The 17,277-nt window shown below is 32.0% G+C and overlaps 2 protein-coding genes and 1 long non-coding RNA gene across 4 annotated transcripts; 2 read left to right on the forward strand and 1 right to left on the reverse strand.

Annotated features, from left to right (window-relative positions):
• The first annotated feature begins 271 nt into the window (after positions 1–271).
• Positions 272–6,514, forward strand: LOC112706374 (probable serine/threonine-protein kinase SIS8). 2 transcript variants are annotated; one of them, XM_025757648.3, is made up of 13 exons: positions 272–885; positions 1,039–1,479; positions 1,839–1,942; positions 2,130–3,220; positions 3,309–3,349; positions 4,615–4,683; positions 4,767–4,867; positions 4,996–5,074; positions 5,169–5,267; positions 5,362–5,430; positions 5,567–5,616; positions 5,713–5,889; positions 6,056–6,514. In XM_025757648.3, the coding sequence occupies exons 1-13, from the start codon at positions 580–582 to the stop codon at positions 6,159–6,161; spliced, it is 2,733 nt and encodes a 910-aa protein (XP_025613433.1). In that variant the 5' UTR covers positions 272–579; the 3' UTR covers positions 6,162–6,514. The 2 variants fall into 2 exon arrangements, 1 of the variants encoding a protein (XP_025613433.1); XR_003155731.3 differs by having other exon boundaries at positions 322–885; positions 5,548–5,616.
• A 1,056-nt stretch (positions 6,515–7,570) lies between these two features.
• LOC112708350 (uncharacterized) lies at positions 7,571–8,635 on the reverse strand. The gene is made up of 2 exons (XR_011864320.1): positions 8,357–8,635; positions 7,571–8,017 (listed from the first exon to the last, which is right to left on the reverse strand). It is a non-coding gene; the product is annotated as an uncharacterized lncRNA (long non-coding RNA).
• Positions 8,636–15,403: 6,768 nt separating this feature from the next.
• On the forward strand, positions 15,404–16,867 carry LOC112708352 (abscisic acid receptor PYL2-like). The gene has a single exon (XM_025760523.3). It carries the CDS (start codon positions 15,920–15,922, stop codon positions 16,538–16,540), a length of 621 nt encoding a protein of 206 aa, XP_025616308.1. The 5' UTR covers positions 15,404–15,919; the 3' UTR covers positions 16,541–16,867.
• Positions 16,868–17,277: the final 410 nt, after the last annotated feature.

The following is a 17,277-nucleotide window of genomic DNA, read 5'->3' on the forward strand; positions in this document are numbered from 1 at the left end:
GTATTTTTTTTGTTAAGTATATATTATTTTGTGATTTTTTAAAAGTATTATTGGTTGTTAAAAAAATTTATAAAAAACTTTATGCTTAACGAAAAATCACAAAATTTTAAGTGTAATAATATTTTATTTTTATAATATGTTTATAAAAAATTACATTAAAATTTAATTTTTAAGATATTTTTTAAAAATATATATTTATTATTAAATATTTTTATTGTGTTTTTAAATTATTTGAAGACATTTTTGTATACTAAAACTCGAATTTATTTTTGTGGTTAACCATAAAAAAAATAAAAACTTAGAAAAAAAAAAAATCTGGCCGTGAATGTTTTTACCAAAAAAGACCTGAAAGTGTGAAATCAGAAGAGTCCAAAAGGGAATAAGGTTGTTGAAGATATTTTAAGATGATAGTTATGGAATCGGGATGAGGAAAAAGTGCGTAATTTGGAGGGAATAGAAGGTAGGCAGTTGCAGTTAATGCGATCCAATGTTATAGAATCTTCCAAGTCCCATTTCAGTTCATTCATGTTCATCATATTCTGGTTTTGGTAGTAAAATCGAAATCAATAACAGTGAAATATGGGGAGAAATAGGATGAAGAATCTGCTTAGGAAGCTGCACATCGGTGGTGGAGACGGCGGCGATGACGGTGACGGTGACGGTGGCGCTTCTCCTACTATGAACGAACTACCGAGTCGCAATCTGAGTGTTGCAGAGCATGAGCGTGAGCATGAGTTTCAATTTCAGATGAGAATGGCGTTGGCCATCAGTGCTTCCCATCCAATTCCAAACAATGACGCTGACTCCGATCAGATCGATGCCGCCAAGCAGATGAGCTTAGGTTCTGAGTCTTCCCTCACACAGTTCCAATCCCTTCGCTATTGGGTACTTCTTTCACTTTTATTTCATTCTCGTAATCAATTAAACTTATCTCACTTTTTCATTTTGTTGTTAATGTTTAATCAATTGTAGAAGCTTGACATTGTTAAAGGGGAAGTGTTTTCTCTGAGTAATTTGTTTGGTTTTTACCTCTGGCAGAATTATAGTGTGATAGGTTATGAGGAGAAAGTGATGGATGAGTTTTATGATGTTTATGGAATCTCTTCAAATATCATTCGTCGAGGAAAGATGCCCTTATTGGTGGATCTGCAGGCTAAAACCACCTCACAAAATGGTGATCGTGAAGTCATCTTGGTGAACCGCTTGGTTGATCTTGAGCTGCAGCGGCTTGAGGAAAAGGCCTGTGCCTTATTCAATGACTGTCCTATTTCTGAAAAAGGACTGATTTTAAGTGGCTTGCTGCAGAGACTTGCTGATATTGTTGTTACCAGAATGGGTGGCACAGTTGGTAGTGCAGATAAAATGATAGAAAGGTGGGCTAGGAGGAGTCATGAGTTAAGAGATTCTTCAAGAACCATTGTTCTTCCTCTTGGCTCTCTTGATGTTGGACTGTCGCGTCACCGAGCCCTGCTTTTTAAGGTTGCAACATTCTCTATATTTTCTAGTTATGCATATGCACATAAAATTATCTCAAATATCTTATAACAGTTTTTAACACTTTGTGTGCGAAGAACATTGTTTTCTCCGTCAATTGACATGTATGTTCTGTTTCGACCCATCATTCATCAAAGAACATAAAAACCCAACAGTGCAAAGTTGCATTTCCAAGTTTATGGTGCACAGGTGATATGCATCAAGCTAAATCGAGCTTTCTTCATTTCTCTTTAGCCAAAAACATTCACTTTTATGCCACCTCCAACTTTGATGTAATTCATGCAATTTACTTGATAACCATTCAGAAGTTTCGATTGAAACATGTTTCTTGTCCCGGTGCATAGGTACTTGCTGACAAGATTAATATTCCTTGCATGCTGGTCAAAGGGAGCTATTACACTGGAACTGATGATGGAGCATTGAATTTGATAAAAGCTGATGATGGAAGGTAAATCTTATGCTAGAATGTTAATGGCTTAACTGTCTTTTTAAATATTGTTGTCCAAGGATTGTTTACCATAGATACTTTATCATCATACCTTTATCACCTTAGGTCTCTAATAATAAATGGTGCATGACGTGCACCATGGTGGAACAAGTTCAAGAGCTGTTATTGACTTGTTGTAATGACACAGTGAATACATCATTGATATGATGGGTGCACCTGGGGTTCTTATTCCTGCTGAGGTGCCAAGCAGTCAGCTCCAAAAGTATAGCTTTTCTGTAAGGAATTGTGAAGAAGTTGTCCGAGTGGGACTGTCTAACCGAACACATTTGATTGATACTAGAACTCAAGTCTTGGGTAGCTCACCTGATCAGTGCAGCAAAAAAACAAAAGCAGTCAGGTCCCAGTCAGAAAAACCATTAAATGTGGGTGGTCAAACAAAACTAGTTGATAATATCCATGTTGGAATGAATGAAAGAGAGAGGTTTGGACATAATTTGGGAAATCTTTTAGAGTCACTGCATAAATCATGTGAATTCTTATCACATAGAGAAACATCACCTGCAGAAAAGATTCGCGTAAACAATGTATCCAAGTATGTCCTCAGTGCAGCAAAGAACCCGGAATTCGCACAAAAACTACACGCAGTTTTGCTAGAGAGTGGAGCCCTCCCCCCACATGATCTCTTTTCAGTTGTAAATCCACAAGATATGGGTGAAGATAAAACATGTGAAGAATTTGTCAGGGATATCGTTCAAGATGATCCAACTAGGTTGTCATTAAGCTACAACAAATCTCTCATACCCTATCAAATGAAGCGCACTGCCCATGATACTAGGTCAGAACAGCAGAAAGAATTTTACGTAGATAGATATGATAATTCCACACAGTGTGATTGTGAATGTGATAATACCGGGAAGGGGTCTGTGATGGTTTGTGACAATAGAGTTGATGGGTTAGAGCAATCTCATTACTTATGTAAAGAGCAATGTCTCCAATCTGATTTGCCCAAGAGAGCTGTTTCTTGTGAAACACGTGATAGGTTTGATGTTTCCCATGATGGGGATGACAAAAATGGTTATAATGAGGTTGGTGTAGCTTTAAATGACGTTGGATTTTGTAAAGAGTCAGCCATTCAGATAAATAAGGCACCCTGTATAGAGTCAGCAAAGTGTATCACATATGATCATAAAAATGACAGAGTTAACCCAGTCTTGGGGGAGAGGAAAGAATGGGAAATTCAATGGGAGGATCTTCGTATTGGTCAACGTATTGGTATCGGTAAGATCTATAATTTACTAGCTGTGCCTTTCATTCCCCTTTATTGTACTCTTGTGACTAACCTCATAAAACTGTGGCACTCCTTCAGGTTCGTGTGGTGAGGTTTTCCATGCTGATTGCAACGGTTCGGTAAGTGCTCTATATCCTCACCTCCTAATACTTTTCAGGACATTGTTGATTTCTTGTGATAGAATCAGGGAATAGCAGAAGGTTAGGATTTTATTGCTGCACAGGGACTGCAATTCGCACTCCCTAGAATGTTCTACATGGTTGGAACTACCAACTCAGGGAGAGAGAGTTCTCTCCAATTCTAACTGAATTAACAAAACAGAAAAGCATAAAAACAAAGCTAACTACAACCCAGCTACTAATAGGTAGTTAAGAGTAGAGTTTAACTAACCAACCAGCCAGCTAGACCAAGCTAAACTGCTACTTACCTCTTCTCTTGTAAAATAGCCCAAACCTGTTATTATTAGGCGCCATTCGTTCAAAACTCCTCCCCTGGACAACCACCTTATCCTCAAGGTGGAACTCCAATGTGGCCGCCCTCTCCCAGCTGTCCTCACAAGAACAGAGACCCTCCCAGCGCACCTCTAAAGCACCGTCTTCAGCGGTTCGCGGTGCCAAAATCTGTGAAGGATTCACCACCAGCTCACCATCCTCCTCCTCCTCTTCATGGGAGCTATTACTCGTCCGCCACATCTATCCATCTTGACAGAGTTTCTTCCAAGATATCTATTTTGCTTCCATAAATGGATCATTTTAGCATAACTCCTAGTCCTAGATGACTGCAAAATCTATATTAATGTACTATGCCAGAAGTTTGATTTTGATGTTTGTTTTCCCAGTTGCCATCATGCAGACTTAATTCTGAAAGATGAGTTATAGTTTGTGGAATAACACATTGGAAGTAAAATTCCTTGTCTCTCAAATTAAATAACCAAATTCCTTTTCATTAGCCGCTTTTCAAGGTTTATCTTCGAATCGCTAAAATTGGAATTTAAATATGTATGAAGGGGAATTAAAGAATAAAAAATTTGAATTGTGAGGGTAGTGATGGAGGGTAAAGCATTCAACTTATTCGTGATCATTTTGCTTGGTACAGGGCTCTCTAAGTCAATATATAGCCAATTTCTGTATGGCTGTAGATATTTTATTAATTGCTCATTTTTGTTGATAGAAAATAAAATATGGATGAATAATTATGCCGAGATATCTATTTTGCTTCCATAAATGGATATTCCTTGGCCACTTTCATTCTTTCTTCTCAAATTTTGTTTGTGTCATCATGCACTGGTGTAGGGTTAATTTTATATATGGGTCCGTGTGAAGCAGTAGTCATGTTGCAAATGCACTGATTTTGATAGTTTTGAATTAATGGTTTGCCATGGTAGGAAGTTGCTGTGAAGAAGTTTCTAACACAAGATTTTTCTAGTGATGCAGTGGCTCAGTTCAAATCTGAAGTAAGAATCTGATGTTATACACAAATCAATGTTGCATTCATGTGCTTACATATACATTTTTACCCATGCGATGCATTTACTAGGTTGAGATCATGTTAAGACTGCGGCATCCCAATATTGTGCTCTTCATGGGAGCTATTACTCGTCCGCCACATCTATCCATCTTGACAGAGTTTCTTCCAAGGTCAATGTTCTTTCTTCCTTTTCTTGTTGTCGTTTAGGTTTGGATTGTTGTTTGTGTGCGTGCATGTGTGGTTGATTTCCTACATGTTTATTTTGTTTGTTAAAGTATATTTGCCACTTGGTATGCAGAGGGAGTTTATATGGTCTATTGCGTAATCCTAAGTTTCAACTTAATGACAAGAGGCGGTTGCGTATGGCTGTTGATGTGGTAATGAGATGAAATTATCCTTGTATTTAACTTCATATCCTCCATTCTCTTTGCCTTTAATTGATGTGAAGATATTAACTGTCTTAAAAACCAGGCTAAGGGAATGAACTACTTGCACACAAGTCATCCTCCCATTGTCCATAGAGATTTGAAGTCTCCGAATCTTCTTGTCTCCAAGCATTGGGTTCTTAAGGTAATCAAACTTTAAATTTTTTATGTTTTCCCCCTTAGAGAGTTTGGTTTATGCATCTGAAAATAAGGCACCATACCTTGTTGTCTCTTGATAGGTCTGTGATTTTGGTCTATCGCGGATGAAGCACCATACATTTTTGTCATCAAAGTCCTATGCTGGAACGGTAATTCTTACAAATTAATGGACTTTGAAAATTCTTGGGTTACACTCTTAATTCATTCATTTCTTTCATAAATTACAATTATGATGTATAGCTTTAAGCTAAGTAACACAGTCCTAGATAAATCTTTTGCCTGCAGGCCGAGTGGATGGCACCAGAAGTCTTAAGAAACGAGCTTGCCAATGAAAAGTAAGTTAATTATGAATGACACTGTGACCTCTAATAAGAAACCTGTTTATAAAAATTCAGGATATGATTAATAGTTAAATCTTGTGTTGGTTTCAGGTGTGATATATATAGTTTTGGAGTAATCTTGTGGGAGTTGGCTACTACAATGATCCCGTGGCAAGGTTTGAACCAAATGCAGGTTGTTGGAGCTGTTGGATTCCAAAACAGGCGCCTTGAAATTCCAGATGATGTTGATCCAGAAGTAGAACAGATAATACGTGATTGTTGGCAAATGTAAGTTAAAATTAAATTACATTCATATTATATATGATTACGATGGCAACTTAACGGTGTTATTAATGTGATTCATGGAACTCCGTGATTTCAATCACGTATTGGTATTAAATATTAATAGTAGTTTTTCCGCTTGTTTGATTTTAGTTGGGTGTTTGAAATGCAGGGATCCACAGTTACGGCCATCATTCTCCGAGTTATTATCTCGCCTCTGCCAACTTCAACATCTTGTTGTCGTTAAAGGTGTAAAACGAGCTCCACACATCAAATGAAGGGAAATTCATTTTTGTGTATCACTTTATATTATTCTTTGAGAATGAGAGAAAGCAGAGCCGGCATATGGTGCAAGAAAAATGTTTCACAAATTATGAGTCTCACGTTGATTAGTGTGTGAAACATTCCTTATTCTCTCTCTCTCTTTCTTTTTATTTTTTTCTTTTTAGATTTTAGAGTCCAGTTAAGTCCACTCTAATGCAGATGAGTGTCGTGAGGGGAGGTGGATGTTACAACATTAGATTTGTATATAGATCTTACTAGGGGTTGTAAACTTTTGATCACCGAGTCGTATATTGATAATAATCTTTTTTACAACACCAGAATAAAGCATCTTATAGAGTTCTCGACCTTGTACAGTTTTGCAATTAGTTGCCATTGATTTAAATTTTAAATTTCAGTGGTCGTTCTTTAATACAGAATATTAATCCATTTTTAATTATAAAATTGTTTTTTTTTAACCTTCATTTTGAAAATTTCATAGTTTAGGATTAGAATTTAAGATATAAAATTTGATATTGAAGATTTAAAAAAGTTGTTGATTTTGATCGAAAAAAATTGAACTCTTTAGTTGAATTTTATACATAAATAAAACCCAACAAACAAGTAGAAATATATAAGAATTTAATGAATCAATCATAATCTAATTACTAGTTCTTTATTTTGGTAATATACAGATGTTAAAGCATATTTTGGAATATTATATATTAATATAATATTTAGACATATCTTGTTATAATTTCATATTAATTTAGTTTTATATTAGATTCATTTCGTTTTTACGATTGAATTATATTTTTGTCTTATAAATAAAACCATGATAATAAATAGGATTGTAGAATTACTTAAGAAGTAGTAGTACTATTTACAGTAAGGATAATTGAATGATGCCTACCAATTTTTTTTTGTCTAAATTACGTAAATGTGAGTATTGAGAGACGAGTTCCACTCTTTTTAAAAAATTATATTATGACACTATAAAATATATCTAAAGTTGCAACTTCATATATATATATATATATATATATATATAAAAGTCACTCAAATAAAGATATTTAAAATATTTTTTTAAAGATATTTTTTAACAATTAAAATTTAACATATGTAATCAATTAAATCATATTATTTTTTATTTCTGTCATAATTAGATCGAATAAACTAATTTAGTAAAAAAAATTAATGAATCAAATTTTAAACTAATTTAAATTAATATTTTTTTTATAAAATAATACTACAATATTTTTATTATATATATAAAAAAATATTTTAATTATTTTTTATAATAAAAATATTATAGTTATTTTTTATAAAAATATTAATTTAAATCGATATAAAATTTGATTTATTGATTTTTTTGTTAAATTAATTTATCTGATTTAATATTGACCAAAATTACACAATTTAATGACGTTTTAAACGTCTTTTATCTTGGTGATTCTCATATATAGAACACTAAGTGGCACAAAGAGAATATATGTAGGCACATAAAGTTACACTACCTAGCCACTTTATTAGAGGGAGGGAGAGGGAGTTGCAAGTTTCAATTCTAAATCAGGAGCTGCTGCGCCTTGAATTGAGGTGCAATTTGTTGAAGTTGCAGAGGCAAGCCAGTGAGATAGAACAACGGCATCGCTATTCCTAGTGCCCTCATTTGCTAGGGTGAGGCGGTGTTTTCTTGATCTGAAAGTGTTCCGCCGGCGAGTCTGACGGAGAAAATACTTTTGTGCATGGCTGGCCACTTGAGTGGGTGTTCTGGTTCTCACAAAACATCTGGATATGCCTCTCCAGTTACCCTTCCCCAGCTTCTCCATCCCCTCTAGGAATATACGGTGCTCCTCCTCACTCCATGCCAATCCTGATGATGATCATCGCCAGTAAATACTTACGTATGTTTTGGATCCATATATGTTATGTTAGATACTGATAAATATTAAATGGTAAAAACTCATATGCAGTCGACTTCACGTGAAGTTGATAGCCGAGAGCCGTTAAATAAAAATGTAGTTAAATCAGTCAAATTATCTAATAGTTCTAAATTATCAACTTCACATCAAGTCATCAAGTTAACTTCACATGAGTTTTCACCATATTAAAAATAGTGAAGAAGTGGACACTTTTATAAATGTAAGTAGTTAATATATATATATGAATCGTCAAAGTCTGATATAACAGATTAGAATATAGTTATATGTACCTTTGTTATTGTCTTTGATCGTTGACATAAGACCACTACTGCTGGCACCGGAGGTTAAGTAAGAATAAGATATTTCATGTGAATTTTTATTTGCACCTACAAGCGACGATGATAAAGAAGCAGCAGCAGATAAGGATAGCAGGTAGTCCATGCATGAAGAAGAAGAATAATATTGATTATCATCAAGTTGTACCCCAAAGAGCTTTAGTCCACTACACCCCCCTGTGGTACTACTGAAACTGTGGTTGCAAGTCCTTGAATTGTGACCAGAATTCCCACAATACGTGCATTTCCTTGCCATTATTATTATTATTATTCTCCTTTCTTACATTTCACAACCACTCTTCGCCCACTTACACATATATATATAGACCGGGTTTCACGTACGTACTGCCCACCCACACATATATAGACTCAGAAAGAGAAAGAGAGAGAGAGTAATATCGCACAAAAAGTAAATCAACTAATATTTTCAGTGTTATTTTAGGTAACTAATAATTTTTTTTGAACAATATGAATAATCACCAATCAAATTAAAATATACTATATCTTTAAACTACTTACTTAAATCTTAATATTAGAATAACATTGCACACCTAATAAAATAAATATCTAATATATCCATTATTCACATTGTATAGTATTTTCATTATTTACGTATATTTTTTTATATTTTAAACTCTATTAATAATTGTGCGTTCTTTGGTGGCATTATATTGATTATGTTCATAGTGCGTTTGAAAAGGGGTATATCCGTATATGTGTGTGAGAGAGAGTGGAAAGGCAATTAGATTAGAAAGGAAGAACACAGTTTTTCTCTTGGACCCTTTCTCACCCAAGGTTTTGAAGCTGCAACACAAAACTTGAAGAAACTAAAGTGCTCTCTTCCAATCATAATTGTCCAATAAACTCGTCAAAAAATTCCGTCCTTCATGTAAATTAAAGGAGCCCATGTGTGTCTTTGCAAGTGGCACATGCGATATCTCGTATTATGAGATACATGTATGTTAGAGATATTATTCCTAGATAGAAAAAAAAAATCGACCTAAATAATCTAAATTTATTTTATTTAGTATTTATTATAAAATATATTAAATAAAAATAAAATAATAAATTTTAACAGTGTTTAGTTAATATTTTTTGTTATTAAATATTTTAAATAATAATTATTAATGGATTAATATATTTTTTATAAAAAATATTAATTTCCTAATATTTCATTACAATAATTGAATAGGCTTAATTTAATTACAAGAGTAGTGTTAGGGAGCCAATGGCTTAAGTGTACAATATGTACAATATGCTAAATCTTTGGTCCATGAATAAAATGAACATCTGATTTTGGCATAATAGGACAATGTAACACTAATGATTATATATCTAATACTTCCTAAACCTCCATTGTACGCATTGTACGCTTAAGCCATTGGCTCCCTATACTTTCCGTAATTGAGTAATTACAAAAGTTTAAACAAAAAATAATTCATCCTAAAGTTATTGAGACAAATTTGATAAAGAGAAAATACAGGAAAATAATTATTTTTCAATTAATTTTAATTAACATTTTATTTTTATTGTTAAAAGCATTTTTTTAAGGGAGTCATTTAGATAAAGTAGTTTAAAACGTTTTTTTTAAAGGTGTTTTTAAGTAATTAAAATTTAATACATATAATTAATTAAACTATGTTATTTTTATTAAAATTAAACTAGATAAATTGAATTGGCCAAAAATTGATAAATTATACTTTGAACTGGTCTAAATTAATATTTTTTTATAAAAAATAATTATAATATTTCTATTATAAAAAATGATTAAAATATATATATATATATTAAAAACTTTAAATTCTAACTTTTTTCTTTTTTTTGTGTCATTATAGGATTAGAATTTAGAATTTTTAAAATTAAAAAAATATATAATAAAAATATTTTAATAATTTTTTATAATAAAATTATTGTAGTCATTTTTTATAAAAAAATATTAATAATTTAAATCGATTCAAGATTTAGTTTACCAATTTTTTGATAAATCAATTTGTTTAATTTAATTTTGATAAAAATAATATAATTTAATTAATTATATATATTAAATTTTAGTTAATAATCTTAAAAAAAGACGTTTTAAATATTTTTATTTATTTTTTAATCCACATTCATTATTCTTAATTACTATTCCTAGTCTCTTACTGCTCTTTCTTTTCTCTTCCCTATTCCTTCTTCATTCAACCCCCCATTTCTCTCTCATTGGTCTCCTTTGTCGTCTAGAGCCATTGTTGACACGTACATTTTTTAAAAAAATCTTCTAAAGCGAGAAGAATAGAAAATCAATAAAGTGATAAATTAAAAAGTTAATCCTCATACAATTTATAATTTTTATTATATATAAATAATCTTATTTTAATTTAAGAATAATTAATACATTATTTTACCCATTTAATCACTTCAGAGCAACTAAAGTTGTTGCCATCCAAATCTGAAGCCGTCATTGCCACCTCCTCCTCTCGTTCTACTTGCTTTTGTTGTCTCCACCTCTTTGGTTTTGTTTTCTCTCATCATTGTTGTTGTTTCCTTCACTTCTCTTACTCACTGTCATAGTCAACAACTTTAATTTGCTCCGACATAAAATACATAGGTGTTTCATGCTTTCTTTTCTAAATTTTTTGAGTATATTGTTTGGACTTGTAGATGTTCTACAATAAATACTTTTGTATGTTCTTTTTAATAGGTTTCTTTATGTTCTTCTTGTATTAAATTTTGAATGTTTGTTTAGATGGATGAGTAATTTTTTGTATGGGTTAGATTTAGGTTTCCTAATTTCGGATGTTTAATTTGACATAACTGAATCTAATGAATTTAGGGATAAGCATTTTTGTTAAAGGTTAAAATTTAGGTGCATTCCTTAGATGAAAATTTAGTCAAATCAGTTAAATCATCTAATGACTCTCAGTTATCAACTTTATGTGAAGTCAACTGCAACTGAGTTTCCATTTTTATTAAAATTTAGACTGTACTTATTAGCAAAAGAAAAATAAGTAATTCCATATCACTAGATATAATTTTACACCATTAAAAATACTAATAATGACTAATTGATAATTACAAATCACAAAATATACTCACTTCTAACACTCCTCTAAATGTATATCTCACTTTCGGGTATTCATTTTATTAGAGTTTCTGATGTTCTTCTAGTATTAGAATTTAGATGCTCATTTGTATGGCTTGCAGAATTTTCGTGCGTTTTTAATTTTGGATGAGTAACTTAATATAACTAATTATGATAGATTTTTAATTTTGGAGGTTCTAAATATCTCACTCTTTGACGATGTTCTTTTTAGTAGGATTTTGGATGCTAAATTAAATATAGTTTTAGAAGTTCAATTGTATAAAATTTTGAATGTGTGACTTTTCTTTTTTATTTTGGATGTACTCATGCTTTCAGATATTTTTAATGGGGTTTTGGATATTCTTCGAGTATTAATTGAGTTTCGATATTCATTTGAATTGTTTGAGAATTATTGAATGTGTGTTATTAGATTTAGAGTTTAAAAATTTAAATGTGTAATCGAATTTTAATCCTTCGATTCTTTAACTTTTATCATCTAACAAGTGATTCCACCACTGGAGAAGATGGCTGCCAATGAGTGATTGCAGGAAGGTTGTCATTGGAGAGTGGCCGTTGGTGGGTGGTTGCCAAAGGTGGTCATAGTAGTGATAAGAGTGCTATTAGAACTTAGAAGAAAGAGAGAATGCAAAAAGAAAAAAAATAATGTAAGAGTGAAACGAAATTTCAAAAGAAAAAATAGAAAAAGCTGTTTCCTACAAATAGATAATTGTCTTTATGCATAATTATTTATAAATCAAACATGTTACGTGTATAAATATATATATATATAAAAGATTAGTCGTAAAATTAAGATAAATTTTACCCAATTTCTTTTTAAATAATATATAAATTATCTTTGTATAGATGTGGTATATTTTAATTGAATGTTTACTTTTAACTTGAGTTAATTTAACTTAATGAGAGTAAACATTTTAACTAAAATAGAACCATTCTATAATTAAATAATTTTTTAAAATGAGGATATGACTCTGGCTCGAGAAGATTGGGTTATGCATTCTGCAACGTCGTTTGCAAGATATTCTCATTACCCACTCCCTTAATAAACAACCTTACAGGAGAGACACTTACATGCCTCAACGCCATGCATCTTGGACAAGGACATCTCGATCCAGTTCTTGCACCAGCATTGCGCTGACGCAGTGTAAGGAGTGGCAAAAATGGTGCAGGAAACTAATGAATTTATCGTTTGGAATTAAGATGACTGAGAATTTCAATTTTAAAATAGAAAAGTATATGAAACCAACTAATAATTAATTAAGAATGGAATAATATAATTAATTATAATTAGTTTTATTAATTTATAATTTAATTTGTTTGTTAAATTATGAGGGAAGATACGCTAGTGTTAGGAGAGAATCACGAAACAGATGCTTTGATCATTCATTAGTTGGTTCCATATAATTAATTATGTTTTATTAATGCGTAACACATAAAATATAAAAATCATATCTAAAACTATCCAATTATCGGTGCTTCTCATTTACCAGTTGGCTAATAATTTTTAGTTTATATAAAGTTAGTTCTTAGCATTGTTGTTTTAAAATTGAACTAACTAACGTACCCGTGGGAAGAAGTGGTTTTGAGCTTCCTTTTATATTATATGGAGGATTGGGGTGAGCGATAACGAATAAGGAGTGGGGGAGAAGCTATCACCATTAAAAAGAATTAGAGTACGTTTTCTAGTAGATTGATTTGAAAAAAAAAATTAGAATTAAATTTTTAATATTTATCAAATTATACATTCACCATTTTTAAATTATTTTTTAATTACAAAATAATTTAACTATAGTTAAGATATTATTCAATCATAAAATAACATATCATAGAAAATCATTTATATATTACTTTAAAAAGATACAGAAAAATTTATCTAAAATTAATAATAAAAAATACACTTAATATTTTTATTAAAATTTGGCTAGTATTTAATTAGTAAAAAAAAGTGAATAATATATTTATTTATTTATACATAAATATACCGTTAATAACTTAATGGCTTATTTTTAATATGCACACAAGTTGTTTGTTAAGTTGTCTTGTTTGTACCTCGGACATAATACTCATTTTATATCTATCTAATACTTGCATCTTCTATATCCAACTGTGTTTTAATTAAAAAAATTGAAATTAGTATTATTGTGTGTTTGGTGTCGCATGATGTTGTGTGTCTAGGATAGTGTCCCGGCTAAAAAATGAAAATTATGGAAATGTAACTAGATCCAAAGACTTTTAACACTTGAGACAAAAGTTACGTGACGTCAGAGCAACTTTAGCCTGCATGGCCTTTATCTGGCACCATACATAGTGTAGCTCAAAGTTTTGGTGCATGTATCTTTTTTTTTCGTGGACTGCAAATTAGGTGTATGATAAGATGAATACAGCCCAAAACTTGTGATAGACAAAAGTTTCGACCTAGCGAGAAATTGTCCGCAGCCGTTTCCTCCATTTTTAGAGAGCATAGAGCTAAGGAAAATGCTTTGAGGAGAGCTGTTCTGTTTGTTTTAAAATTAGGAAGATGAATATCAGTTGAGATTGATGAAGGACCGAGTCTTTTTTTTTTTGTGTGTTTTTGTCAGATATGTTGTACAATCTCCAATCCTAAATACCACAACACGCGTATTAAAAGGCATAAGATCTTACCAATTGAACTAGGTTTCAGCTGCAGCATGCAGGACCGAGTCTGATTAGGACTATTAATATTAGTAGCTGGGTTAGGGTGTTGGGTGTGGGTTGGATTTATCCGAGCCATACCATGTCAAAAACAAAAAATTAAGGCTGCGTTTATTTCTAAAAACAGGATAGGATAAGACACTGAAAATAGGACAGGACAAGACATTGATATATAGAGACACAAAATTTTGTATTCTTATATTCTGTTTAGTGATAAACTAGAACAAATTATGAAAATTCAATTTATTCTCATTTTTTTTCATTCAAAAAATTTAAAATGAAAAATATAACAATAAAAAATATAATTATGAAAAATTAACAAGAACAATGAAAGAAAAAATAAAAAATAAGTTGTGTCCCTTGTTAGTTTCGTCGCGTCCTTCCTATTGGGATAGACACAAAATACACTAATTCAGTGTCTCTGCACATAATATCTAAGGGATTAATTTGAACTTTAAGCCCAGATTTAGTTTATTAACATATGCGCCACTACACAGGCTGTACCAGTGAATAAGATTGAGAGTGTTCATATATTGCTATCTTTTACCAAAACGGGTGTAAATTATAGGCCCTAATGGGAATTGTAATTTGGTGCGTAGTGGTAAGTGGTAACTGGAATATAATGAGGCGACTCAGATATCAATGTGAAAGCATCAATGACAAAATCTTGTCCAACTTTGATTGGAAGAAGCAAAGGTTGTCTCATTTGTAAACTTCAAAACAAGGCTCATGTCTCTGTCTCCTCCTCATCGCAGGATTTCCTCCAATCCTAAATTTGGAACGTTTTGACTTTGGCTTTTTTGTTGGATGAGCTTTGTTTAGTTTATGGTTTAGAGTTTTGATTAAGATATAAATGGTTTAAGTAGAAAGAAACGAAGATAAAGACAAACACAAAACAATGCAACTCAGTCCTCCAATGAAGGGCTATTACTACTATGTCAGTGACAGTGTCGGTTTTGAATTTTGAATAACGTTGGAACCAAATATGTCACGCAAATATATCTTAATTAAGAAGAAATAAAGGTGCACATTATATACGTGTTGCAAGAGGATCGTATTATTATCTTGGTTCTAAGTTCTAGGTTCTAACACACATATTAATATTTAGTTAACACTTGAAAACAGTCAAAAGCAAGAGAATCTATCAAAGTATGATGGATTTGACCATCATCATCAAAATGACATTATCACATGATTATTCATATAACAGTCAATATATCACAGGCAAAGAAAAAGAAAATAATAATTACAGAGGCAACAAGCAAGCTAAGAAATAATGGTGGGTCAAGGGTCAAGGGAGATAGAGTCATGAGAAGAAGAGTTTCGAGTTTAGATGAGCAAGCATAGACAAGTTTGTTAGAGAAATCACATGATCCACGAATCTCCAGTTTATGTTTTTTCTTTTCAACAATTGCGACCACTCCTCTCAAAATTGCGTTCCCATATATAGAGCACATACATATCTATCCAAAAAAAAAAAAAAAGCTGGTAGCTAGGTTTAGTTTGTATTTTTATTTTTACTGTTTTTATAAAATTCAAAAAACAAAAAATATTAAAAATAAAAACTCTAATCAAACGCACTTGTAGTAAGGTAGGGTACACTCCAAGCGTGTGTGTTCATGTGATTCTTCTTCACTATATATTATTATTCGTCATCTCTTTTTATATCCATATATATAAATAAATATGAACACAACAAATTGAACTTCGTTCTTACCTCCTCCATTACCCTCGAAACCAAAACAAGAAACAACGAAAGAATTAAAATGGCATCATCATCTTCTTCTTCTTCTTCATCATCATCAGCAGCTGCAGCACAACATGCTCCTCTTCTGCAGGGTCTAACACCAGAGGAACACGCAGAACTTGCACAAATCATCAACACATACCACAAGTTCGACCCTTCTCCGAACACCTGCAGCTCCATTATAACGCAGCGGATCGACGCACCAGCGCAGAGGGTGTGGCCACTCGTTCGAAGCTTCGAGAACCCTCAGAAGTACAAGCACTTCATCAAGAGCTGCAACATGATGAAGGGAGACGGCGGCGTCGGCAGCGTCCGCGAGGTCACCGTTGTTTCAGGCCTTCCGGCATCCACGAGCACCGAGAGGCTGGAGATTCTAGACGACGAGAAGCACCTTCTGAGCTTCCGCGTGGTCGGCGGCGAGCACCGTCTTCAAAACTATCGATCAGTGACTTCGGTGAATGAGTTCAAGGAGAAGAATGATGAGAAGGTTTACACGATAGTGTTGGAGTCTTATGTGGTGGACATACCCGAAGGGAACACTGGTGAGGATACTAAGATGTTTGTGGACACTGTGGTGAAGCTCAATCTTCAGAAGCTTGGGGTGGTAGCCACTTCTACTACACTGCATGCACATCAATGATTCTTAATCGCGTGAAAACTTAGATACAATCAACTTCACTTAAAATTAATAACCGAAAGTTATTATATGAAAATTTAATAAAATAAATTAAATCATCTAACAGCTCTCACGTATTAATTTTAAGTGAAGTCAACTTAAATTTTTACATTTTAAATTATTATTAGGATCGAAGAGTATTAGACTCTCATATATATCATCTTTCTTTTATCTTATAAAGACTTATATTAATTAATTAATTATTTTTTAGTTCACTGCTAATTAATAATCATTGCTTTATTTTGCATTTAGCAATGCAAGCTTAATTAATAATATATATTCTTGTTCCAACCTTCTATTGTTTTGTCCTCTCTCATCTTCTTCCTCATACAATATATCGAAAACATGATCATGATGATGATAATCATAACTTGTATAACTTGCTGGAATAACGTTGGAATTATTTCATTTGTACGCCTAGTATGGTTGTAAATTTTTTTAGATTTAATTATTCTATTAGTCTTTATAATTTTATAAAATTTACTATTAAATTTTTATATTTTTTTTAATTGAATCTCTACATTATTTTTAATTTTATAATTAGACTTTTTTTTGTGTCAAAAATATTAAAATTAATAGAATATTTCTCTTAAAGAACATGTGGTTAAACATTCAAAAAATATGTGATCAATGATCTAATTATATTTTTAATTGTGGGTGTCTTTAATTTACAAAAAAAATATTTCGTTAATTTTAACATT

The sequence above is a fragment of the Arachis hypogaea genome, chromosome 8 (genome assembly GCF_003086295.3).
Source record: "Arachis hypogaea cultivar Tifrunner chromosome 8, arahy.Tifrunner.gnm2.J5K5, whole genome shotgun sequence".
Taxonomy (NCBI): domain Eukaryota; kingdom Viridiplantae; phylum Streptophyta; class Magnoliopsida; order Fabales; family Fabaceae; genus Arachis; species Arachis hypogaea.